At 46.4% G+C, this 27,695-nt stretch overlaps 1 protein-coding gene across 1 annotated transcript; it reads left to right on the top strand.

The window, feature by feature from the left end:
* Window positions 1–2,365: 2,365 nt before the first annotated feature.
* Window positions 2,366–3,742, top strand: LOC119291672 (ethylene-responsive transcription factor ERF073-like). The gene has a single exon (XM_037570479.1). The coding sequence runs from the start codon at window positions 2,549–2,551 to the stop codon at window positions 3,557–3,559; it is 1,011 nt and encodes a 336-aa protein (XP_037426376.1). The 5' UTR covers window positions 2,366–2,548; the 3' UTR covers window positions 3,560–3,742.
* The last annotated feature ends 23,953 nt before the right edge of the window (window positions 3,743–27,695 follow it).

Below are 27,695 nucleotides of genomic sequence, written 5' to 3'. Positions count from 1 at the left end.
TGGGTGATCATAAAGGTACTCTACAGGTATATCCGAAGGTGTTTCTTGGGTTGGCATGAATCGAGACTGGGATTTGTCACTCCGTGTAACGGAGAGGTATCTCTGGGCCCTCTCGGTAATACAACATCACAAGAAGCTTGCAAGCAAAGTGACTAAGGAGGTAGTTACGGGATGATGTATTACGTAACGAGTAAAGAGACTTGCGGTAACGAGATTGAACTAGGTATGGAGATACCGACGATCGAATTTCGGGCAAGTAACATACCCACAGACAAAGGGAACTACGTATGTTGTCATAAAGGTTTGACCGATAAAGATCTTCGTGGAATATGTAGGAACCAATATGGGCATCCAGGTCCCGCTATTGGTTATTGACCGGAGAAGCGTCTCGGTCATGTCTACATCATTCTCGAACCCGTAGGGTCTGCACGCTTAACATTCGTTAATGATATATTATTATATGAGTCATGTATGTTGGTGACCGAATGCCGTTCGAAACCCCGGATGAGATCACAGACATGACGAGGAGCTCTGATATAGTCTGGAGGTAAATATTGATATATGGGATAATAGTGTTTGGTCTCCGAAAAAGTTCCAAAATTCACTGGAAGGGGTTTCAGATGTTTTCCGAAATGTTCGGGTACGAGAACACATTATTTGGGCCAAGGGGTAAAGCCCACGAGGCTTTAGGAAGGCGCAAAACGAGTTTTGCGGAAGGCAGGGGGGTAGACGCTAGGGACCCTGGCGTCTAGGGGCATACGCCGAGGACCCTGGCGTCTGGTCCTGGAGTCCGAGAAGGACTCTTACTATGCTTGCCAAACCGACTTTGAGGAGGCTCTTTCTCTAAGAAACGACCCCAAGGCTCAACATATAAATAGAGGGACAGGGCTAGCACCTGGGACACATCAACATTCACCAAGCCGTGTGCCGGCAACCCCGTCCCCTCTAGTTTAACCCCCCTTCTAGTTTCCGTTGTGCTTGACGAAGCCATGCGAAGATTGTTCTTCACCACCACCGTCACCACGTCGTCGTGCTGCCGGAACTCATCTGCTACTTCCCTCTTCTTGCTGGATCAAGAAGGCGAGGACGTCATTGAGCTGAACTTGTGCTGAATGAGGAGGTGCCGTACGTTCGGTGCTTGATCGGAACGGATCGTGAAGGTGTACGACTACATCAACCGTGTTGATAAACGCTTTCACTTAGCGATCTTCAAGGGTATGAAGATACTCTCCCCCTCTTGTAGCTATGCATCTTTATGGATAGATCTTGTGTGTGCGTAGATTTTTTTTTTATTTCCATGCAATGTTCCTCAACACTCACGCCGTAGCACCATCACAGCCTCACGGATATCCGGATAGCAAGAGCAAGATGGGCCAACGGCGGCACGACAAGAGCAGTCAGCAGCTTGCTATAGCGGCGGCAGCGGCAGGGCCTGGGCGGCGGTTGTGAGCTGAAGAAGCGACCGCGCTGGATTTTTTCGAGCGCGATCATGATGGATCGATTCATGCGAGATGCGTCCTTCCTACGAGTGATTTCCTAGCACTAGTGATCAATTGTATTTACCCTGGATTTATTTGAGGATTTTGGCTGACGCGCTTTCAGTGGAAGACGACATTCTTGTCGACTACGAGGTGTCTACAGCGACTTCATAAATGAATCTCAAAATAATATGCCGGCTTAGTCTTTCGAAAGTGCTATAGGTGTGCATGTGTGTTTTCGTAGGGACGAGGCCATGTTGAGCGTTTGCGTATGTACCGTGTTAATTTTTATTTTTTTATTTTGAGAAAATGTTGATGGCAAAGCTGAACCTTGCCTCAGCACCAGGCTGTTAACTTTGACTCTTGGCCACATCTTTGTCTAACAAAGCTGTATCCGCATTGTCCTTGGCTGGCTCCTCCGGTCTTATCAAGAAAAGAAAAACAGTAGACTACAAAAGCTTAAGCACTTGCTTAAATGAAAAGAAGACCCTACCAGCAAAAAAGAAAAAAGAAAAGAAAAGAAGACCCCACTTGGGCAGCCACTTGACAATACAGCCTTTCCCACAAACTCGGGGGCGCCCAAAGGAGGTTTCGGCCACGCGCCTTGATGCACGCGCCATCTCTGCGGCCTCCCGTGTGGCTCCATCGAAGCGATAGCGGCCACACAAACGTCGCCGCAGCCACGCGGCATCGTTGGTCGCGATTCGCGAAGGGTCGGGAAGCCCGAAACCGGGCGGCCGTGGTGGGGCTCGGCCGGGAAGGAGCGTGGGAAGACGGCAGATGCGGGGCACCTTTCCCTTCCTTCCCTCTCCGCGTCTGAGCTGAGTTGTCCCCATGGACGGCGACGCGGCCGGCCTTATCGCATCCACCCTCCATCCCCGCGATTTTGGGAGCCTCCATTCCTCTCCCCCTACTTAACAGCGCCTCCACCCCAACTCAACTCTCCAACTCAACACGCCAAGGCAAAGCACCAGTAGTCACACAAGAGAAAAGCAAGAGCAGCAAGCAGCACAGAGCTAGAGAAAAGAGGAGCGTCTCATCGGAGGAGGAGAAAGAAAAAGCGAGCGAGGATGTGTGGCGGAGCGATCCTCGCCGAGCTCATCCCGGGCGCGCCGGCGCGGCGCGCCACGTCCGGCCATGGCCACGTCTGGCCGGGCAAGGGCGCCAAGCAGACCAAGGCCGCCGCGGCCGACGACTTCGAGGCCGCGTTCCGGGAGTTCAACGAGGACTCTGATGTGGAGGACGACGTCGTGATGGTGATGGAGCGGCGGGAGGAGGTGGCCGAGAGCAAGCCCTTCGTGTTCGCCGCTTCGCCCAAGAAGCAGCAGCAGGAGGAGGAGGAGGCGGCGCCCGTCCGCCGCAGGAAGCCGGCGCAGTACCGGGGCGTGCGGCGCCGGCCGTGGGGCAAGTGGGCCGCCGAGATCCGCGACCCCGTCAAGGGCGTCCGCGTCTGGCTCGGCACCTTCCCCTCCGCCGAGGCCGCCGCGCTCCCCTACGACGAAGCCGCGCGCGCCATCCGCGGGCCCAGGGCCAAGCTCAACTTCTCCTCCTCCTCTGCCGTCGCCGCCGCGGCCCCGGGAGCGCGCAAGCGCGGCCGCGCCGCGCCCCCCGCTGCCAAGCCAGCGCCGGTCATCACCCTCGTCGACGATGAGGAGGAGCACGCGTCGTCCTTCGTCAAGCACGAGGCCGAGGCGAGCGAGGGCTCCGAGTCCAGCGGCGCCCTCCCCGACTTCTCGTGGCAGGGCATATCGGCGTTCGACGAGGCCCCGGCGTACCCCGCCCCGGAGCCGGAGACCGAGCAGCTGACAAAGCGGGCGAGGACGACGGAGGCGGAAGACACCGACGAGGGCATGTCGGCCCACCCGGCATCCGACTCCGACTCCGACGCGCTCTTCGACGCCCTCCTCTTCGCCGACCAGTTCGCCTTCTTCAACGGCGGCGCCTACGAGTCCCTCGACAGCCTCTTCAGCGCCGACGCCGTGCAGAGCAGCGCCACCGCCACCGCCGTGAACGAGGCGGCCCTGGGGCTCTGGACCTTCGACGACGACTGCCTCGTCGACGAGTGCAGCCTGTCGTTCTAGATCTTGTTCCGTGTGCGTCCGTTCATGTCATGAGATGCGGTGGTGTAAATAGAGTAGCTTGCCTTGTGATGAAATCCGTTCGTCCGTCGTCGCTTCTTGGATCAGCAAGCCATGATGGATTCTGTGTAAGAGTTTGACATCGTCGTGAAAGATTTTGCCTACGCCTTCGATGCAAAAGCTCGACTTCCGTTTCTGAAATGTTCTTCAAACAACTCTTCTTAACGAAATGTTCAAAATCACGGATCCATCAGGCAGCAAGTTGCTTGCAGCAGATAGGGTTCCGAAAGAAAAGCAAATGGGATCAACAAAGGTTGCAGGCTTATCCCTGCCCTCCATTAACTTAAGCATCGCACTCGGATCTCCTCCCTCAATGCCGTGCCATATCGCAGTGTTGTGACAGGACGGGAACCAAATCCAACAAGAGCCCATGCCGTGCAGCTCGTGTTGGTCATTGTCACTTTGTCATGGACACATGGACTGAGGTGGAGACAGGAGCAGTGCTTTTGGTTGATCCGGGATGAGCAGTTGGCTGGTGAAGTTTATCTTGCTCGCCAGACAAGAAATTCATGTGACTCTTTTTCATAAACAATATTTGTAGCTATAAGTAAACCGTGGTAATAACTGCGTTAGAGCATCTCTAGCCCTTTCCCTGTGATGTTTTAATCCCCTATAAAATTTGTTTTGACCTCATCCAATGAATCCGTGTTTAGGTGAGGTGCTAAGTGATTGAAAAAATTAGCAATTAAGCTCATCAATACACAGGTGCTTAGTTTTTTAGATAAACTTCTTTTTTTAAATTTTTAGCACAAAATTTCTTTGTGCGTTGGTTGATAGGAATTTTGCGTACGTCCGCGTCGCTTGACATCCGTTTCCTTTTGAGGTCATCGAAGTGTTCTCTCCTCGATTGCTTTGCCATATCAGGTTTTTTGCCTACATGATATTCTTAGCATATGTGCACAGTGAAGCACTAGAAGAGCGCTAGAGAATTAATGTCCAGCGTCCCATATCTTTAGTGCTTAAAAACTACTCCCTCTGTCTCATAATGTTTGACGTTTTCTGACACTTGTCATTATGAGACGGAGGGAGTAGTTTCTTAACACTGAAAACATATCCGACATGTTTTGCTTGAGAAGAGCAACTCTCATTAAAAATAGAGGTAGCTTCTCATCCACATTCGTTACCACTGGGCTATAAAAGCCGGCGCCTCCAAACTCTAATCCATCATCACCCTTACTCATTCATCTTCTTCCTCGATCAAATCGCGCTACCACTGCCCCGGCCGTGAGCTCAAGCTCCACCACCGTTGTCGAGCTCCAGCTCCACCCTGTCCGAGAGATGTCGAGATCCACTGCAGCCGTCGCCGCCGCGTTTCGCAAACTCCCTTGACGCCCCGCCCATGAGTTCCACCGCAACCATCACCGTCGAAATGCCGCATCACTTGTTCACGCAGTTCTCGGCCTACATAGTCGATGCATGAATGAATCAATTTGTCCCACCTTGTTGCGCTCGTTGATCTCCTTCTTGTTGATGAACTAGTTCTTGCTTTCGTCATCCATGAGGCTAGTGTCCTACAACATGATCTCTGCAAGCCTCACCCTCTCCTTCTCAATCTCAATTGTCTCAAATATCTTCGTCTTCTCAAGATCCATTTTCAACAACCTCTCCTGCTTCTCCATGTCCATTCTCTCCCTCTCTATGGCCATACTCTCCAGGGCCCTCTCCCGGTCAAACTCCATCCTCTCCCTCTGTACATCCAAGAAGAGTTTGTGCCTCTCCTCCTCCATTTTCTTTAATGTTTCCCCCCTTGTTGGGAAAGTTGTCCGTCCATGTGACGAATATTTTGCTTGTCACGCCCCCATGCGCGAGTCTACCGTTCTCGCAATCCTCCCCATGACGTCTCTATTCCTCTTTTGCAAGGCCCCGTGTCCATCCGCCCTTTCACTTGGACCGTCGTCGTCATCCAATCCAATGGATTGGTGAGATCTTATGTCATTATTGTTCTTCATCTTCTTGGTGGGGTTCTTGAGATCTTAAAACAGGGTGCACCACTTCAGTTCCCCATTCAATTTCACCCAACGGTGGGGCATAGTGCACGACTCTTTCTCAACTTGATGGTACAAAGTGGTGGCCCACCCCATCTAGCAAACAAGAATCACTCAACATAATTCAAGAAACGAAACAAGCAATAAAAATGATGACCATGTGAAGCAAGGAAAACTTACATGGCTATGGATTTCAATGCCACTTTTGTGCCTATTCACCACTTCTGCATAGAAACAACAAAACTTGTTCAAACTCTTGGATGGCGGCCCATCTATGTTGTAGAGAGCCCTCATTGCAGGTGTGGATTGGATGCGGATCCACATGGTCCTTGTGTTCATGGTATCATCCATCTCAGAAGTCCGATGCATCATAATGAAACTACTGTCCTAAAATTGATCTGATAAATGCATTGAGGCAGGAAAAAACCTACATATTCTAGTCAGGACTTTCCTTGAATAGTTAGTGGGCATGTTTGACGCCGAAGATTCCCGGTGTTTTCCACCGCTGTTGGAGTTGTGGTGAGTCAACACCGTGTCCGGGGAGGCGTCTAGGGGTGGATTAACGAGCAGCTCGGCTCGTTAAGCTCATGCTCGTTAAGGCTCGACACGTTATGCTCGTTAAGATTAACGAGCAGAAAACCCTGCTCGGCTCGGCTCGTTTGAAACTCGTTAAGCTCGTGAGCGCTCGTTAACAGATTATAATGTGTTACGATATACATGATGAATGTGTAGGTATGGTTTTGAAGATGAAATATGGTGACTACAAAAAGATTGTTGCCTCATATGTCGATTCGATTAAATAGATGGGTTGAGGTGCTACAAAAAATTTATCAGGTAAGATGAAAATATGTGTTGTGTTGTTAGTAACAAGCTAAACGTGCTACTCATGAAACTCGTTAGCTCGCTCGTTAAGCTCGTTAAGCTTAAGGAGCTAAAATCAATGATTGGCTCTGTTCATTAAGAACCGAGCTACGAGATTAACAAGCCGAACTATCGAGCGCTCATTAAGCTCGTGAGCTACGAGCTTTTAGTCCAGCCCTAGAGGCGTCCGCTTTCCCGTGTGAAACTATCATCTGCGGGCGGCCCTCATTATTGAATTTATCCGCCTTCGATGCAACCAAATTCACTACTGACTTACGAGTTTATGCATGCTTCATTCCTATATCGGCATGTATTATCCGTAGGCTGGTTGTGAGACATCTTCCTCTTAGTGCTACAAATGGCTTCTTCCTTAGTTCTTTATAGCTCTTTCACCTCTTTTAGACTCTTTGCAATGTTTAGTGCGGGGAACTCTACACTATTGTACTCAGATGCTATTCCTTCAAGAAAGTATTGGAAAGCAAAAAGGGACTCGTTCACCGTATCGCGTCCAATACAGCTATGCCACAAGTTGACCTAACCAACTGGTAAACAAAACCCAAGTTAATGTATCGACCTAGGAATAGGATGAACAGAACCATTGAATCATCACCCAATGGAGCAGAGAGCCTTCCTTTAAGAAAGAAATAACTCCCTACAACAACCGTGTTTCAAAACTCGATTCATTATCATACGAGAAATTGCATGAAAAGAACCTTCATTCCTACAGAGAGGTTGAAGCTAAGTTTCAAGACCTAGTACGGGCAAAGCGCAGTTCAAAACCGAAAGGATCAAAGAAAAGGGAATATCACGAAGGTAAGAGCCTGCGTAAGGCCCTAGCCAAACCCATCGGCTCCTAGCTATTGCATGTCTACCACCTAGGATCTAGAGTGGCCTCACAGACCAAGTGTAGTATTTCCTGCGCACTTTGTCTCCACTTGTGCGCACCTGGGATCAACTTCCTAGTCATTCACCCATCCTCAAACTGCTCTATGCCAAGCACACTTAACTTTGAGGTTCCTTGCGAATGGGCTACGGGAAAAAAATCCTTGTTGATATGAGTAATCTATTATCCCTATTATGTCAAGATGTCACATATAGCCCCACTCCAAGGAAATGACGTCATCATCAGGCCTGTATAAACATTCCCTATTGGCACATGATGTTCGTCCAGACCGACACATGTCCCATGTCGTGTCCCACGACATGCCACACACACCACGCGCCACATGCTCGCGCACCTGACTCATAAACGCCCGTGTAACCATGAGGGTCGGCTTTGATTGCAGGCCCCAGGAAAACTCACCGGTTCCTGATCGTTGCGCTTGGCTACCACCTAGGATCTAGAATGGCCTCACATACCAACAATAGTCCTTCCTGCACACTTTGTCCTCATTCTTGCACACCCGGGATTTGCTTCCTAGTTAGTCACTCATCCTCAAATCTCTCCAAGCAAAGCATGCTTAACTTCGAGGCAAATGGGCTCTCGGAAAGAAGGTAATTCCTTATTGATATGAGTAGTCTATCATTACTATTAAGCCAAGATGTCACACTCGGCCATTGCGAAGCCGACACGGTGTCAGGCGCGGACCTTATCACGGGCATGGCAAAGGGCACAGATGCATTAAAATCCATCTATACATCGTCCTTCTCCTCGTTCTCCACAACTTCCTTCACCGTCTTCCAATGGGCGTGCCGCTCCCTCCGGGCGATACGCCTTGTTCACGATGGTAGGGACCGCACAAACTTTGTCGAGCCATCCTCCATGGTGCAGGTGGATGTTAGAGCAGGTCTCGATGGCTATGATAGAGGTGGATGCCGATAGAGAAGACACAAAGCAAGGGCGGAGGAGGGCGATGGTGCGAACACAGAAAAAGGGAGTAGGGGATACGGGAGAGAGAGCGGTCGACTGATTTGATCAATTTGGGGTTGGTCTGACTTGTCGAATCTGACGTGGCAGACGCATCCGAGCGATCCCAAATCCATGCAGCATATGAACTATGTTTGTGTGGTGGCGAACATTCTAGACATATAGACTGGATTTGAGGAGTTCAGTTGGGTGACTTCTTTTCTCTGCGCAATGCTTGGGATTGTTGTTCGGACATATGAGGGTGAAGTAGGGATCCGGTTGAAGATTCTCTAGTAAGCTAAACCTATAAAGGAAACTCCAACTCGAGTCATCCGCAATGTCGCACTGGACGGTCCACACAATTTAAGCCATCCTAAAGGAGTTATCAACTTTGCCCTTGTTAGTCCGGACGCCTGAAATCCACCAAACCGACACCAAGCTGGGAGGTTTGAGGAAGTTTGGACTTCCGCGTGGCCCACTATCAGTTGGAAAACATCTCCCACATCCCATTTGTCCCTCTCACCTCCTTTTCCGTCTAGCCCACTATCAGTCATAGCTCACTATCTGAATTTGGTGACTACGATTGGATGGCTGATGCCCCGTCCGTTCGTTGGACATTTGGTGTGTCAGGTTTGGTGAACCTCGTTAGAGTTGCCACTACGTATAGTGGATGGGGGGGGGGGGAGGGCGGCCATCCAACCCAATGCACCAAATGTCCGCCTCTTTTTAAAATACATCGATCCACAATTCAACCATACTCCTCGAAAATGGCCTTCATATCAAGCTTTCTCTTCTTATGCTTGAAAATCTTCATGGACACATGTTGTTCACCCATATGTTGTATCCTTTGAGCTTTACCCAACAATGCATCAATGTGAAGGGCTTGTCCTTCGTCTTTTGGTACAACGCGACAGCGCGGGAAGGCTATACAAAGATGTGATCATCAAATTGCAACATTGACTGGATCAATGAATCGACCAACACATAGAACAACTAGAAGCAAAACTTACTATCTCCATGATTTACACGCCCGGTGGCCACCATCTTTCCACTCATGCAATCATGGATCACATCCAAATTATGGTGCGCGTACTACTTATTGTGCTCATGAAACCAAGAATGCACATGTTACCGATATATCGTGCTATTTTGCTTCATACCTACAAACCCCCCACTTATGACCAACCACACGTTGCACAATAATGCATCATCCCTCGCGGAGTACCTTGTAATCATGCTCACTTCATGTTAAACAAGGAGAAAATAAAAAAAAAACTTAATGGCATTTGACTGTGTGGTGTCCATCATGAGCGGCGTCAGCAGTAGATGGATGATACCTGAGGTGCGACCGATTTCAAAGATGCAATGACAGGGAAGTACAAGGCGCCTAGATAGAGCATCGGAGGTCCGATGGCGATCTTAGATCATTTACAACCGGACTTGGCAAATCCTGCCCTTCAACACCCGCGGACGCCCCCGGGCGCGTCCACGGGCACTGATCGGGCACTCCTCAAGAAATTCTGTCCACATCAGGTCACCTCAATTACCATATCTCAAATCCATACAAACTCATGCAACTATGTCGACGCACACACATTGTCCGACTACTCCATCACACTACATTAAACATGCTATCGGACTACCAAAATTTGGCATGTTTGGCTATGGTGGAGTTCATCCACGGCTGCCCTTGCCGTCCATCTCGTGGAAGTACCGGTCGAAGACGCAGTACGGATCGAGCCGGATCTGCTCGTCGCCGAGTCCTCCTTCTCCTCCTTCAGTGGCAGTTGGCCATGGCACGGACCGCCCGATTCTGCTCACGGGCGAGGGCGCGCGTGTTCCTCCGCTACCGTTTCTTCACAATGCAGGCGCAGATGGCTTCCTCCTCTGCGGCCGCCTGCGCCGCCGCATCAGCCGCCCTCACCGCGATACGGGCCTTGACGGTCCTTATCCTCTCCTTCCCACGGCGGGCCGCCCGTTTCTCGTGGGACTCATACTCTGTCCGACCGGTGATGGGGAAGGAGAGGTATTCCGGCCGGGACCGCGAGAATCCAGCACCAGCGGACCCGAGCGCCTGGTGAGTCGATGCTATGGCGTCGCGGCGGACGGATCTGTCCGCCGACCGGGCGCTGTCCTCCTCGGAGCGGTGGAGTACAATGCGCACTGCCATTGCCTCCTCCAACCCACACGGGACGACACCCCAGTCGAAGGATCCGAACTGGTCGGAGTCCGATCCGCTGCCTGCCATGGCAGAGAAGGTCGTAAACCGCCGGAGATGAGCTTGGATGGCGGAGGAGAGTGGAGTAGAGTGGCTAAGGTTTGCTCCGGCGAGAGGACGGGGATGAATATAAGTGGGGCCGGTGGGCCAGCATGGGCCGGGTCCGACGTGGCGGGCGGGCGCGCCTCCGTCCAAACTGCTCATATCTGCCTCATATTTAGGCTGGATATGAGGGATGCCGGTCAGCCTGGCCATTTGAGGGCCGTTTAAGAGACCCGTCTGGGGTCAAAGAACTGTGACCGGGCGGCGCCCGGACGTTTGAGGCGAGGTTAAGAGGTCTGGTTGTGATGCTGTTAGTGGGCGCAGATACAGATAAGGGAAATGAGGAAGTGGGAGAAAATGGCTTCGAGAGAGTTCGCAATTTGAAATAAAAAAAAGCTGACATTTGTTATGGTTTGTAAAGACAAGACCTTGGAAACGGCGACAGAATATTGTTCACAAGATCCATGGAGGAGAAGAACAAGGATAAGACCAAACACGCTTGCCGGCCTTGCAGGGCCACACACACGCGGATTGAGCAAAAGGGTATGAGAGGCCATTTCTGAATGGCAGGAGATGTACTATTAATATTGTCCAGCTTTTAGGAAGCCGTCGGGGGATGCAGTGAACTTGTTCGATGGGGCGCCGAAGAAGCCAGAAGCATCTCATCACCAAGCAACTTGCGTCACGCCTGACGGCGACGCCGCAAACAAACAAGAATGTTGCCATAATAGTGCCATCCCAGAGAACATGCTTGCATGATAGTATTAAGTTGAGTTGCTAATAATGTTTCTGCACGTCGATCCTCTGGTTCGTTCCAACATTTCCCTTGCAGCCACTGCCGATTAATAAAACGGAAAGTAGTGTTCATACTTGGAGACTCAGAAGGAGTTCTCTATCGTCGGATTGCGGCACCCCGATTAAAAGTAAAAATAAAAATAGGAGCGTATATAACATTTGAATCAAGTTGATAGGAACAGCGATAGATGTCATCAAGATGGTGGTCTTAGACTTATTGATGTAATATTTTGTAACACCGATGAATAATTAATAAAATGATTGTATGCATCGCTCTAATGCAGCGAAAAAAACATCCTAAAAATACTAATAAAATGAAATCACGGGATGATTCTTTTTTCATGTGTTGGATTACCAAAAGAAGAAGAAAATATAAGAAGAAGAAGTAGTACTTCCTTCGATTCAAATTAATTGACGCAACATCTATGCAATGTCCTCTATTACTCTGACTTGCATAGGTTTTTTTCCCTGAAATAAATCCAGACTTATTGATGTAATATTTTGTAACGCTGATGAATAATTAATAAAATGGACTGTTGGGGATACCACAGTCCCTCTAACCATCCAATCACAGGTTGGTTCGTGACTTGCATAGGGTTGCGTAGTATAGAAATTGCATTGATTAATTCAAATATAGAAGGAAGTTGTGTAGTTTGGCTCGGCTATGCTATGTCACCCAATAAACAAAAAGTGGACGGAATCATGGAAAGATCAAGTAATTGCTAGCTGGGGTTCAATGGGGGGTCTGCTTGCTTGTCCCGCTAAACTCTGCATTTAGTATACTTTAGATACTGGTGACCAAAAAATCAACCCTACCATACGAATATGCGGACGATTGTCTGCTTCATAATTTTGTTGCTGAGCTGCTTCCTACTAGATTGCGCGCCACGTCGTCTCTGCAATACCAATACCGCTCTCCCAGCCGTGGTTTTGTATCGCCTGGTAGGCACCGTCAAGCGTCAAGGGGCTTATCCTATGTGATCAACAGACAAAAGCTGGTTAGCACTAGCATCCATTAATTTATAAACACTACTAGGGTGATTAGCTGGTCCATCATGACTAATTATAGTAGTAAGTAGTCTTCTATGCGATAGGGATGTACGTGCATACGAGCCTCATTAGGTAGCTAGCGTGATGACCTGAGAGGCATGGCACTTTGTTAAATTATATGATCGGATAAAGGATCGGGACCAAGTCCATTGTGCCTACCAATTGTTTAAGGGGGTGTTTGGTTCAGAAGTCCTAGAATTTTTTCTAGTCCCAGGGACTAATCAAAAAAAACTTTCTAGTAGAGTTTTTTTCTAGTTCCTGTAAAAAAAGTCCCTTTCGTTTGGTTTCTAGAGACTTTTTAAGGATTTTTTAGCCTCTGAGACTAAAAAGTCCCTGAACCAAACACCCCCTAAGCCTAGCAATTTTCCAAGCATGTAGAGATGTAGAGTAGCTGTCACTAACCATCCTTTGGTGGTTCTACGGATTAGTATAAGCTAGTAGCTTTAAGCACCGCTGGTTAACTAAATCGTCCAGTTGGCAATACATCTTACGGCGAAACCACCACGCCGTGCAGGCCAGGGTTCAGGTATCCCCTCGAAAGGCTGGAAGCCTGGAACCGGGAAAGGGAAGTTGCTCCGGTGGCTACAACTACAGGATAGGACACTCACAAGTGTGGGACTGTCGTCTTGTAGTAGAGGCACCGGTGCAACGCATCGGCTCTTCATGGTCGTGTCACGTCCTTATCCACCATGAGTTTTGCTTATCGACTTTGCCCCCTCGGACCCTCAAGTGGCTCCCTATCTACTATCTAGACCATGAAACCAACAACACGTACGTACCATCCGGATTGTGCATAAGGGCATCTCGAACGGCGACCCGTAAATTGTTTCTCGCATCCGTCCGCGGATATGGGTCAGTCCGTGGACACGGATGCAAGAGGCCATCATCCAACGCTAGCCGCATACATTCAAACTCTTTTTTAACAGACCGGATGAAACTCATGCAAATACAGTCGGATTTCATATAAACATTAGACATATTCTAACTAAAAAGGTAAAACTATGTGTACGTGTGGTCGCGCGGAGCTCCAGTCCCACGACACGGATACACTATACTAGTCTACGGCTGGCCACCACAGATCTCTTTGTCTTTCCCATCTCCGACAGCCCGCTAACCGGACTGCCGGGAGTCCCGGAGGCAAATTCTTTCGCCGTATCTTCCCTATGTCCGGCTACGTTGCTCATCGGAGTGGCAAAGAGTGTGCTTCAGCCGGAGGAAAAGGGTGCTTCCATGGAGCCCAGACGGGTGCCCAGGATGGTCTGAGATAAAGAGCCGAACAGGTCACTGGCTGTACAAGCCGGCGAAGCGTCGACGGTGGTCTTCCTGGGACCCAAGCGGCGGCTTCTCGTGTTCTACTTTCCCTCGATGTTGGTGGCGGACACGAACACGCTGGCCACTGACTCGTCGATCTCCGCGCCACCGGCTTCTTTCTCTGCCTGCATGGCGTGGCAATGCATGCGTTGACTGCAGATGGCACGACCACAGGCATGGGAGGCATGGGACGACGCAGCGTCATCCACAACCAAGACGGTGCTTGTGCCATCGTACCCCCCCCCCCCTACCGGCCTGGCGCAACTCATCAATCTCCGCTGCGCCGGCTTCCTTCTCTGCCGGCAGGGCGCGGCTTCGCATGCGTTGATGGTAGATGGCGCGGTCGCAGGCACGGGAGGCACGGGATGACGCAGCGTCGTCCACGACAACAACGATGCTTGTCCCGACCTGGCGCAACTCGGTGCTCCTCCGCGAGCTGGCTGGAGTGACGAGTTGGTGAAGCATGTGCCGGCTTGGGGCGACAACTTGCTCCGCTAGGCTTGCCGAGGGAGGTGGAGCAGTGATGTGACTCGCTCATATCGACGGGCCACCGAGCCTGCTTTTATGCCGGAGAACGACTTCTCTTGCTCGTCGGATGACATCGAAAGGGTGGAGAAAATGGTGGAAAGAGGAGATGGGGAGCGACGGATTGGTGCGGTTCTTGCACAACATTTGGCCTCCTTTTAAATAGCGGGCGAAGGGGAGGGCTTTCCCGACGTTGTGTTTAATGCCAGCCTGCACGTGAATGGGCGTGTGACCAGAGTAGGTTTCTTGACTTCCATGCAAGTTTAGTGAAGGCATTTGAATGCGGCGAGGAGGCGTGTTCAGCCGGGCGTGCAGCGCGCGATGCCCTCGGCCTACGCGTCACTTCAATGAGGGAGACAGTGAGAGTTCGCGTCATCCCTGAGTTGTCTTCAATGTGCAATGGCACGCTCTACAACGACATGAATGCGGGAAGCTGGCGACGAGCGAAAACACGCGCGCGGGAGAGAGAGGAGGGGGTTTGAGTGTGTCAAGACGGTCAGAAGCGGGCGCGACATCGGTTTGGACTCCCGCAAAGCCCCCACATTCATCTCTGATTTGCGGGAGAAAAACACGTCTGGACCATCCTACGGACCCATACAGTCCCGCGTTGAATAGCTCCGGCAATCCGGATAGCAGGGTCTGAACGTATGCAGGCGGTTTACAGGTTGGATGCCCTAAAGGGACAAATTATATAGTTCCTTTACCATGCATCTTCTCTAATCTGATGTGAATGATTTCTAAGTTTTTCAAAACAAAATACTTGTAAGAAGACGTACTAGATAAGAAATGAAGACGCGGGACGGGTAACAACATAGTACTAGCACATCAGAATGGACCTATCTTCGTGTCTTTATAAATATGTCCCATATCTGATCGTGAAGTGTGTAAATATACATGGTGGCTTTGAACCACCTGTTAAATAGCTCTGTGTTATGAAAAGTAAAATGTTTGTGCAAATGAATGATGTATGCCTGCTAGTGTTTGGATGTTTTTGTCGGTTTTACTTTCAGGGTTGGTAACCAAACAGATAATGTTCATCCCTGAAAAATCAATTGAGGCGGTTGTATGGAGAACATGGGAAGTGGTTATCATGGAATAACAGCCTGCGGTTAGAAGCACTGGAGGTGGTTTTGAAAACTGCACCCCCCTGCGCTAGGTATTAGCGACACAGACTTCGAGGCGAACTGAAAACTGTCATCAGTCCATGTACCAAAACTGTCTTCAAAGATCGACCTTGTACTAGTGATTGACGCTAGTAGCGTGCAATGCCTCCAACAAGGATACGACACATAAACACCATCATTGCTAGGTGCAACTATTAAAGGTCACACGTATTGTTTTCACCCTGAAACTCAGAATCCGATGATTGAAAAGTACCGTCCAACCTAAGAGACGAGTGCATAGATGGGTGCACACACGAAACTAAAATCCGAACCATCCCATGGCGTACCTGCTAACGGTGGACTGTAGATCACCAAACGCCTACATCCATGCTGGCGGACACTAACTGCCAGAGAACACGGAGAGTTGAACGATGTCGGCAGCTTCAACTCATATGCACATGCTCCAAAGCCACCATGCCATAGGTCGACGGCGACACCAACCCTGATACGGAGCAACAAATCTTTGATGCCGCAAGCCATAGCAGCACTTGTTGGGGTCACCTACTACGAGTAGGTCACAAGACATGCACCTTGAGACATACCAAGGCCCTACATCAACATACATTAAAGCCTCTGGGCCACAAACACATTCAAATAATCATCAAGATTTATTCCGCTGGGATGTTATTCATCCACTCGGACACTAACCACCCACTCGGGTGCTGACGATTCATTGGGCTACCATACCATCCACTCGGCTACCCCACTTTCACTTGGACAAGGAAGGCAAACAACCAGCACGGAATTTGGAGCATTCACAGGCGCACGCTGTTGGGGTGAAAGAACGACACCTATGGGATCACTGGAATCCCTACTACAGTTGCCGGACGCGAGGTTGTGAAAAGAGCGGGATTAGGAGTCAGCACACAGATCGTTTACCCAGGTTCGGGCCGCGGAGATGCATAATACCCTAGTCTTGCTTTGGTGTATATTTGAGTGTTCTTGAACTAGCTATCGTGCGTGGCTTGTCCAAGGATCCGAATCCTTTTCCAGTATGCCTCGGGCCTCCTTTCATAGTCGAAGGGGGCGCTATAGTGGCATACAGGAGGTGGAAAGGTGTACAGTGGCTGAGCTTATCGCCCGCCATTACGGGACATGACACATTCAATGCGCTCCTTAGGTGTCCCCTTGCTTTATCGCCGCCTCGCCTTGCTTCGACACACGTCCAGGCCAACGAGGCGTGCATCGCCATGTAGGCTGGGAGGCTGCTGAGCTGGTGCGGTGGTAGGGTCTTCACGAAGATCTGCATGCCACCACGCAGGTGCTTGCTGAGTTGGTCTATAGGCCGCACCTCGCCATGCAGGTGCTTGCCTAGCTGGTTGGGCTGGCAGCTGCATGGGGAGCGGCGGCGGAGTCTTAGCAGATGCAGGCCTGGCTGCAGCCCTGCTGATGTCCTCGGCAAGGGTCTTGCCGGGGCTCCGACAAGGGTCTTGCCGCGGCATCGCGGTCGTCCTTGGCAAGGATCTTGTCGGAGGTCTCGTGGGTATCCTCGGCAAGGATCTCGCCGAGGATTGTCATCTTCTGGTCCTCATCTGATCTTGTGTGTTAATGATCTTCACAAAGATCTGCATGCCATCATGGAGGTGCCTCCCGAGCCTTGGTTCCAACGTGGTTGGTGGCATTGGAACCTTTGGGCTCAAGGGTGGCGCGCTCCGCTGGCGCCGGGCAAGTTGCTCCGGCAAGGCTCTTGCCGGGGCTGCAGAGGCTGCCCCGGCAAGGGCCTGCTTACCGGGGGAGCCTGCCTCGCCCTCTTGCTTCCTGTGTCTCCGGTCTTGGCGTTGCCTTGATTATCTTGTGGCTTTGGTCTTCCCTCCTCTGCCCTGCTAAGTGTGACCATGGGCGCAGCTCAGACTGCTCATGCATAAGTAAAGGGGTGCAAAAGGGAGCCCCTACTTTTGTGCACCGACACACATCCATGGGCGTTACTAGCAATCAATGCAGATGGACCCATCTCAACACCGTCTACACACACCGGAGCTACAAGCTAGAAGACCCCTTCAGGAGCTCCTGGAGATCGTGCCTTGAGTGCCATACAACACTATACCTTTTCAAACTTTTTGGCAACTTGGTGCCAAAGAGGGAGAAAGTGTATAGATCATAGGTTTTGAGAGACAGAGTCTCTTGCTTCTTTGTTGGTTCTTATTTGCCTTGCTTCTTTGGTTGGTTGTTGCTACTTGATGCTACATTTGTGTTATGCTCGTGAGATACCTTGTATGATGTTTGATCATACTTTGCTTAATGTGTGCTTGTTTGTGTATGATCAATCACTTGTATCTTTGGTGACGAGTGCATGCTATCTTACTCCTATCATTTTGTGCGCTCCACCAAGATGTATGTGACACAGAGTGACCCATGATCCTAGTCGATTGTGCATTTGCATTCAAACCCAAATTTTAAATAATGCACAAATTTAGGGGGAGCTCTTGCTTATCACATACTTCTCAAAGCGACGATGTATTTCATTCATTTTATCATTTGCCGAATCTTTGATCGATATGTTATCATCAATTACCAAAAAGGAGGAGATTGAAAGTGCAACTAATCCTCAGGTGGTTTTGGTAATTCATAACAACATATAGCTCATTGAACTAATATCCTTTCAAGATAAATATTTTAGGAAGTTCAATAAATGACATGGACTAGAGATGTGGACCCCTCAAAATGCTAAGGACACATATTGGCAAAAGCTCAAGACTCTTCATCCTTGTTTTAGTGATCCAAGATCACATTGAGTTCATAGGAAAGCCAATACTATTAAAACGGGATGGGGTGTTGATTAATGGCTTACTTGCTCAAATGCTTAGTGATATTGCTCCACAACCCTCAACCACTTTCTCCATCCAAATATGTCCAAAACCTAAAGTAAAACTCAGCCCCACCGATTCTGTCTATCCGGCGCCATCGAGTTCATATGACGTAGCCACTACTAGAAACCCTAACAGTTCGGTCATACCGATACGGATCTCGGTCCCACCAAGATGGCCTTGCAACTCCGTATTATCTGTTGCATTTATTTAGGTCTCACCAAAATTGCAATCGGTCTCACCGAGATGGCTTGACCAATTCTCTGTTGCCTTATTGCTTCACTTCGGTCTCACCGAGTTGATGCGATCGACGCCACCGAGATGAGGTTTGCCCTAAGCCCTAGTACACTGGTCCCACCGAGTTGTTCCAGTCAGTCCCACCGAGATTCTTAACGTTCACATTTTGAACTAAATCGGTCTCATCGAGTTCATCTATTCGGTCTCACCGAGTTGGGTCAAATTTGTGTAACGTTGGATTTTGTGTGGAGGCTGTATATACCCCTCCACTCCCTTCCCCATATGAGGGAGAGCCATCAGAACGTGCCGACACTTCCACTATTCATTTTCTGAGAGAGAACCACCTACACATGTATTGAGATCAAGATATACCAATCCTACCGCAAGAATCTTAATTTCCCCAAGTTTCTTTCCATTCAAATCATCTTTCCACCATATCCAACTATGTGAGAGAGAGTTGAGTGTTGGGGAGACTATCAGTTGAAGCACAATAGCAAGAAGTTCATCATCAACACACCATCTATTACCTTTTGCAGAGTGGTGTCTCCTAGATTGGTTAGGTGTCGCTTGGGAGCCTCCATCAAGTTGTGGAGATGAACCAAGAAGTTTGTAAGGGAAAGGAGATCGCCTACTTCGTGAAGATCTACCCGAGTGAGGCAAGTCCTTCGTGGGCGATGGCCATGGTGGGATAGACAAGGTTGCTTCTTCGTGGGTGGAGCCCTCCACGGACTCATGCAACCATTACCCTTCGTGGGTTGAAGTCTCCATCAATGTGGATGTACGATAGCACCACCTATCGGAACCATGCCAGAAATCTCTGTGTCTTCATTGCGTTTGCACTCTCCAAACCCTCCCCTTTTACCTTCATATGCAATGTTTTACTTTCCACTGCTACACTCTTAGAATTACATGTGTAGGTTGATTGCTTGACTTGTGCAAATTGTTAAAATCCACCCACAACTAAAATTGGGAAAATGTTAGATTTTTATTTGGTCAAGTAGTCCAATCACCCCCCTCTACACATACTTTCGATCCAACAAGTGGTGTAAGAGCTTTGGTCTCCACTTTCCTTGATTTCCATAGCTTTGGTGATCATAGCCTTGGTTTCACAACCTAGGAGAGTATGGCGTCTAGCGAGGGAAATTACCACCGAGGTCCTTAATTTGATGGTACAAATTTTGCTAGTTGGAAGCATAAGATGCATATTCTTGGTCATAACCCTGTCGTTTGGGCTATTGTGTGTATTGGCTTGCAAGGTGATTTCTTCGAGGATGGAGAAGAACCAGATCGTGAAGCGTTAACGAAAGAAATGGAGATGTTGCAATACAATGCTCAAGCTTGCGATATTTTCTTCAATGGATTGTGCCCCGAAGAATTCAACAAAATCAGCCACCTTGAGAATGCAAAGGAAATTTGGGATACTTTGGTTGATATGCATGAAGGTACCGAGTCCGTGAAGGAATCCAAATTGGATGTGCTTCAAACTCAACTTGACAAGTTCAAGATGAAGGATGGTGAAGGAGTCGCCGAGATTTACTCTAGGCTTGCTCTCATCACAAATGAGATTGCCGGCTTAGGAAGTGAAGAGGCGACCGAAAAATTCACCATCAAGAAGATTCTAAGAGCCTTGGATGGAAAATATGATGCCGTGTGCACTTTGATCCAAATGATGCCCAACTACAAAGATCTCAAGCCCACAGAAGTCATTGGTAGAATTGTTGCTCATGATATGTCACTCAAGGATAAGGAGGAGCTCCACAACAATTCAAGTGGTAGTTACAAAGCTTCAAGTGATGCTCCTACAACATCAGGTGAGAAGCAAGTCTCCAATGAAGAATTGAGCTTAATGGTGAAGAACTTCAACAAGTTCCACAAGAATAGAAGCAAAGAGAGAAACTCTAAGTCAAGGTCCTACAATGACAAAAGATCTTCTAGTCGTGATCGAAATTGCTACAATTGTGGAAGACCCGGGCACTACTCCAATGAGTGTACGGAAAAGGGAAGATTTGCCAAAAAGGAGAAGTAGAAGAGACGAATCACCTCCAAGAGAGAGAAGGAGTAGAGATGATCGTTATGAATGAAGACCCTCGCATAGAAGCAAGGATTTGGAAAGGAAGGACAAGTCATCAAAGAACTACACAAGATGAAGACATCAAGCTCATGTCGGTGAAGGGGTATCCGGTTCCGACTCTGACAACTACTCCGAGAGAAGCTATTACTCCGACTCCGACTATACTCAAGATGAAGGTGTTCCCGGTCTTGCACTTGTGTCATCCAACTCCTATGACATATTTGACTCACCAAATGAAGGAATTGGAAGATGCTTCATGGCTAAAGGCCCTAAGCTATCACGCCCCGAGTATGTTGATTTCAATAGTGATGAAGATGATTTTCTAGGTGATGATGATTTACTTGTTGACAACACTAGTGATGAAAACTATGATGAACTTGATAGTAATCATGCTAATAGATGAAACGAATGACAATGATAAGAAGGAGATTGAGCGTCTTACTAAAGAACTAAACACTCTTAAGTTAGCTCATGAAACAACTCTAGAGGATCATAAAGAGCTCCTAAAGACTCATGAGAAGCTACGCTTCGAGAAGCTAAATTTAGAGCAAGAGCATGAGTTCCTAAAAGCTATCAATGATGATCTTCGAAAGAAGAGTTCTTCTTATCTTTCCAAATGTCTCCTCTTGTCTACTTATATGCAACAAGTAATATCTAGATATACAAACAAGAAAGATTCTTACTCTAGTAGTAACAATAACCATGTTAAATCCAATATTGTTGCTTCTAGTAGTTCTCTTGATTCCAGTAATAATTCTCTCAGCCAAATTACACTTGAGAAAAAAATAGCTTATTGAAGGGAATTATAGAAAAAGGTGTTTACAAGAGCCTTGCCAGAAGTAAGCAATTTGAGAAAATTGTACGCAAGCAAGGAAGGCACCGGAAGAATCAAGGTGTTGGCTTTGAACGAAAGTTCAAAGCCAATGGAGTTGAGTTGGAAGAAGATCAATACCCCAAGAAGAAGTTTGTTACTCAACACGAGAAGTATGACCCCACTTCTTTCAAGGGAACACAAAATCAAGATGATCTTCCACCACAAGACCACAAGCTAAAAGGCAAGGACAAGCTTCAAGAAGAGATTGACTCATTTGAAGAAGCTCCTAAGGCCATGGTCAAGTGGGTTCCCAAAACTAGATCAAGTTCCACTTCATCAAGTATGACTACAACTCCAAGGATTCCCATCAAGTTGATGTGGATCCCAAAGAAGAAGAACTAGAGTGTTCTTGAGGGTAACTCCGCCACCATACTTCACTCATATTCACTTTGGCGAGGACATGTGCAATCAACTTTCATATATTTCACTAGTTCATGGAGTCACAAGCCCTCTTGTTGGTAAGACAAGGGACAAGGTAACCTAATGCTTTCATGGACATCATCATATGTGTAATTCACTATATGTCTATGGATATCCTTGTATGTTCCTTATGGGACTAACCCATGTAGGTATTTAAAGTGCAACACTCAAATGTATTGCTCCAAAATATCTACATCAACTTTGAGCATCCACATCTTCACTATCTACATGAAGTCATCATCGACAAAACCCAAGGTTAGTTGATACGTCTCCAACGTATCTATAATTTTTGATTGTTCCATGCTATTATATTATCTGTTTTGGATGTTTTATATGGATTAATATGCCATTTTATATTATTTTTGGGACTAACCTATTAACCTAGAGCCCAGTGCCAGTTTCTATTTTTCTATGTTTTTGAGCTTCACAGAGAAGGAATACCAAATGAAGTCCAAACAGAATAAAACCTTTGCGATGATTTTTCTTGGACCAGAAGACACCCAGGAGATTGGAGATCAAGTCGGAAGAGCCACGAGGCGGCCCCAAGGGGGGAGGGCGCACCCAGGGGGGTAGGACACGCCCCCTGCCTTGTGGGCCCCCATGACTACCCTGACCTAATTCTTCGTCCTATATATTCCCAAATATGCCCAAACCACCAGGAGCATCCATGAAAACACTTTTCCACCTCCACAACCTTCTGTGCCCATAAGATCCCATCTAGGGGCCTTTTCTGGCATCCTCCTAGAGGGGGATTCGATCACGGAGGGCTTCTACATCAACTCTATTGCCCTTCCGATGAAGCGTGAGTAGTTTATCTCGGACCTACGGGTCCATAGCTAGTAGCTAGATGGATTCTTCTCTCTCTTTGATTCTCAATACAATGTTCTCCTTGATGTTCTTGGAGATCAATCCGATGTAATCTTCTTTTGCGGCGTGTTTGTCGAGATCCGATGAATTGTGGATTTATGATCAGCTTATCTATGAATATTATTTGAATCTTCTCTGAATTCTTATATGCATGATTTGATATCTTTGTAATTCTTTTCGAGCTATTGGTTTAGTTTGGCCAACTACATTGGTTTTTCTTGCAATGGGAGAAGTGCTTAGCTTTGGGTTCAATCTTGCAGTGTCCTTTCCCAGTGACAGTAGGGGCAGCAAGGCATGTATTGTATTGTTGCCATCGAGGATAAAAAGATGGAGTTTACATCATATTGCTTGAGTTTATTACTCTACATCATGTCATCTTACTGAACGTGTTACTATGTTCTTCATGAACTTAATACTCTAGATGCAGGCAGGAGTCGGTCGATGTGTGGAGTAATAGTACTAGATGCAGGCATGAGTCAGTCTACTTGACACGTACGTGATGCCTATATTTCATAATCACGGCCTTTGATATCATCATAACTTTGCGTTTTTCTATCAATTGCTCGATAGTAATTTGTTCACCCACCGTATTATTTTCTATCTTGAAAGAAGCTACTAGTGAAAGCTATGGCCCCCGGGTCTATTTTCCATCATATAAGTTTCTGATATACTATTTTGCAATCTTTTACTTTCCGATCTATAAACCAAAAATACGAAAATATTTACTTTATCTTTTGTTTAGTATCATCTATCTCTATCAGATCTCACTTTTGCAAGTAACCCTGAAGGGATTGACAACCCGTTTATCGCATTGGGTGCAAGTTGTTTGATTGTCTGTGCAGGTATTGGTGATTTGTGTGTTATCTCCTACTGGATTGATACCTTGGTTCCCAAACTGAGGGAAATACTTATCTCTACTTTGCCACATCACCCTTTCCTCTTCAAGAGAAAAAACAACGCAAGCTCAAGAAGTAGCAGGAAGAATTTCTAGTGCCGTTGCCGGGGAGATCTACGCCAATTCAAGACATACCAAGTACCCATCATAAAACTCTCATCTCTTGCATTACATTATTCGCCATTCGCCTCTCGTTTTCCTCTTCCCCACTTCTAAAACGATTTTTGAAAAGATTTGCCTTTCTGATTTACCCTTCTTTTGTTTGTCTTTTCGTTTGCCCTTATGTCTTACTTGGTTTGTCTACTTGTTTGCTTGGTATAATTGTGTGTTTATTGAAAATAAAAAGCAAAGAGTTTATGGGTCCTCATCCACTTGCTAATCTTTTTAAAAGATCCAACTATGATGAACCAATTGCTAGTGAGTTGAGTGCACTATGTTATCTTCATGATATTTTGCTTGAAATCCATGAATCGGATTTTTTTGATGAAGTGCTTTATGAAGTGATTCACGATAGTTCTTTGAATGAAAAGCATGATTGCAATGATGTTATTATAAATTCTATTAATGTCAATTATGTTAATTATATGCAAAACCCTAAGTTTGGGAATGCTAATTTTGCTATGTCTACTACTTATTGCAATGATCATGATTGGGGTGATGCTTCTTATAATCTTGAAAATTTATTTAAGCCTCATGATGAATACGTTTGCAATAATATTGAAAGTGGGTTTGGAAGAGTGTCAACTCTTGGTAATAATGATCACACTACTTTGGAGAATGATCAATCTTATGAAATTTTTGATAAAAGTGGGTTTGGATAGGTCATGACTTTAGTTAATGTTAATCCCACTATTTTGGAAGAGTGTCAACTTCGCATGCATGTGGATCGTGTTGAGAATATGTTATGTGATAGCTATATTGTTGAATTTTCTTATGATCCTACATGTAATTATTATAAGAGAGGAAAATATGGTTGTGGAAATTTTCTTGTTACTAAATTACCTCTCTTCATGTTGAGATTGCTATCGTCTCTTTCTCCTTCCTTGCATATGCTAGTTTTTGCTTGCCTTGACAATTTGTTTGCTTATAAAATGCCTATGCATAGTAAGTATGTTAGACTTAGATGTGTTTGTCACGTGTTTTATGATGCTCTCTTTGCGCTTTGATTCTTGTCTTTCATGTGAGCGTCATTGAAATTATCAATGCCTAGCTAAAAGGCCTTGAACAATATCGCTTGTTGGGAGGCAACCCAATTTTATTTTTGTTCTTTGTTTTTTGCTCCTGTTTTGCTTTGAATAATTCATCTAGCCTCTGGTTAGATGTGGTTTTGTGTTTTAGTTAGTGTTTGTGCCAAGTAAGACCTTTGGGATGGCTTACGATGATAGTTGTTTTTGATCTTGCTGAAAAACAGAAACTTTTATACACAGGAAAATAATTTTCATAATTCACAGAAGCGTGTTTTTCATCTGATTCTTTTTTCACAAGATTGGTACACAGATTGCCCAGGTTGTCCTAATTGTTCAGAATTTTTGGAGTTCCAGATTGCTACACACTATTCTGTTTTTGACAGATTCTGTTTTCTATGTGTTGTTTGCTTATTTTGATGAATCTATGGGTAGTATTGGGGGGTATCAACCATGGAAAAGTTGGAATACATTAGATATCACACAAATATAAATAAATAATGAGTTTACAGCAGTACCAAATGTGGTGATTTTTTTCTTGTACTAACAGAGCTTATGAGATTTTTCTGTTGAGTTTTGTGTTGTGAAGTTTTCAAGTTTTGGGTAAGGATTTGATGGACTATGGAATAAGGAGTGGCAAGAGCCTAAGCTTGGGGATGCCCAAGGCACCCCAAGGTAATATTCAAGGACAACCAAGAGCCTAAGCTTGGGGATGCCCCGGAAGGCATCCCCTCTTTCGTCTTCGTCTATTAGTAACTTTACTTGAGGCTATATTTTTATTCACCACATGATATGTGTTTTGCTTGGAGCGTCTTGTATGATTTTAGTCTTTGCTTTTTATTTTTCCACAATCATCCTTGCTGTACACACCTTTTGAAAGGGACACGCATGAATCGTGATTTATTAGAATACTCTATGTGCTTCACTTATATCTTTTGAGATTGACAATCACTAGTAGAAAAATGGCCTTATGTTCAACTCTTTAGTCCCGGTTTGGAACCGGCACTAATGTGACCATTAGTGCCGGTTCCAATGGCTAGGCGGGCGGCTCTCATTAGTACCGGTTTGTGACGAACCTTTAATACCGGTTCGTGCTTGGAACCGGTACTAAATAGGTGGTGGCAGACTTGTGTCAGGCTGCGGCCCCACCATGACCTATAGTAGAGGTTCATGCCACAAACCGGTACTAGAGTTTTTTAGTTCATTCTTTCTGCAGTAGTTTCTTAGTCCCACCTCGCTCCGATAACAAGGTTTTTACCACCTTAAATATGTTACTTCTGAAACTATCACGAGCACTTGGTCTTCGTTGAACTCTATGTGTAGGACCTGTGGCCGCAATAGGAATCTTCACCGGTTCTTAAACCGCTGAAGATTCCTATTGACAATTCAAATTCTACACAAAAAGATCATTGATGATCAATGTATTTTTGATATATATTTTTACATGTTTACACATAAAGATTCCTCCAAACGTTTTGTGCGTTCAGTATGCACCATTCAAAGCCACGTCATCAACTTTCAACCCTTTCTTCCTTTATTTTCTATTTTTCATGCATATATTGATTTTTTGAGCTAAATAACACTAAAATTGAAAAGCACTACAAATGAACTCTGAAAAGGTTGAAATTTGGCATGGTCTCATCATTTCACCCACATAGCATGTGCAAAAAAGTTGAGAGGGTTACGGCAAAAAATGGATGCACTTTGTGTACAAACTGGATAATCTCTTTCGAAGTATCAGGGTTTCGGACGAAAACTCATCTATTACAAAGGCACTTCTCATTTTTTTAAACTTATTACAACTCCAAAAATTTTGTGCGTTCAGTATGCACCATTCAAAGCCACGTCATCAACTTTCAACCCTTTCTGCCATCATTTTCTATTTTTCATGCATATACTGATTTTTTGAGCTAAATGACCCTGAAATTGAAAAGCACTACAGATGAACTATAAAAAGGTTGAAAGTTGGCATGGTGTCATCATTTCACCCACATAGCATCTGCAAAAAAGTTGAGGGGGTTACGGCAAAAAATGGATGCACTTTGTGTACAAACTGGACAATCTCTTTCGAAGTATCACGGTTTCGGATGAAAACTCATCTGTTACAAAGGCACTTCTCATTTTTTAAACTTATTACAACTCCAAATTTTTTGTGCCTTCAGTATGCACCATTCAAAGGCATGATCAACTTTCAACCCTTTCTGCCATCATTTTCTATTTTTCATGCATATACTGATTTTTTGAGCTAAATGGCCTTGAAATTGAAAAGCACTACAAATGAACTCTGAAAAGGTTGAAAGTTGGCATGGTGTAATCATTTCACCCACATAGCATGTGCAAAAAAGTTGAGAGGGTTACGGCAAAAACTGGATGCACTTTGTGTACAAACTGGGCAATCTCTTTCGAAGTATGAGGGTTCCGGACGAAAACTCATATGTTACAAAGGCACTTCTCATTTTTTAAACTTATTACAACTCCAGACTTTTTGTGCGTACAGTATGAACCATTCAAAGCCACGTCATCAACTTTCAAACCTTTGTCCCATCATTTTCTATTTTTCATGCATATACTTATTTTTTGAGCTAAATGACCCTGATATTGAAAAGCACTACAAATGAACTCTAAAAAGGTTGAAAGTTGGCATGGTGTCATCATTTCACCCACATAGCATGTGCAAAAAAGTTGAGAGGGTTACGGCAAAAAACTGGATGCACTTTGTGTACAAACTGGACAATCTCTTTCGAAGTATCACGGTTTCGGACGAAAACTCATCTGTTACAAAGACACTTCTCATTTTTTTTAAACTTATTACAACTCCAGACTTTTTGTGCGTTCAGTATGAACCATTCAAAGCCACTTCATCAACTTTCAATCCTTTCTGCCATCATTTTCTATTTTTCATGCATATACTGATTTTTTTTTGAGCTAAAT

The sequence above is a fragment of the Triticum dicoccoides genome, chromosome 4B (assembly GCF_002162155.2).
Source record: "Triticum dicoccoides isolate Atlit2015 ecotype Zavitan chromosome 4B, WEW_v2.0, whole genome shotgun sequence".
In the NCBI taxonomy this organism is placed as follows: domain Eukaryota; kingdom Viridiplantae; phylum Streptophyta; class Magnoliopsida; order Poales; family Poaceae; genus Triticum; species Triticum dicoccoides.
This window is presented reverse-complemented; position numbering and strand designations above follow the sequence as displayed.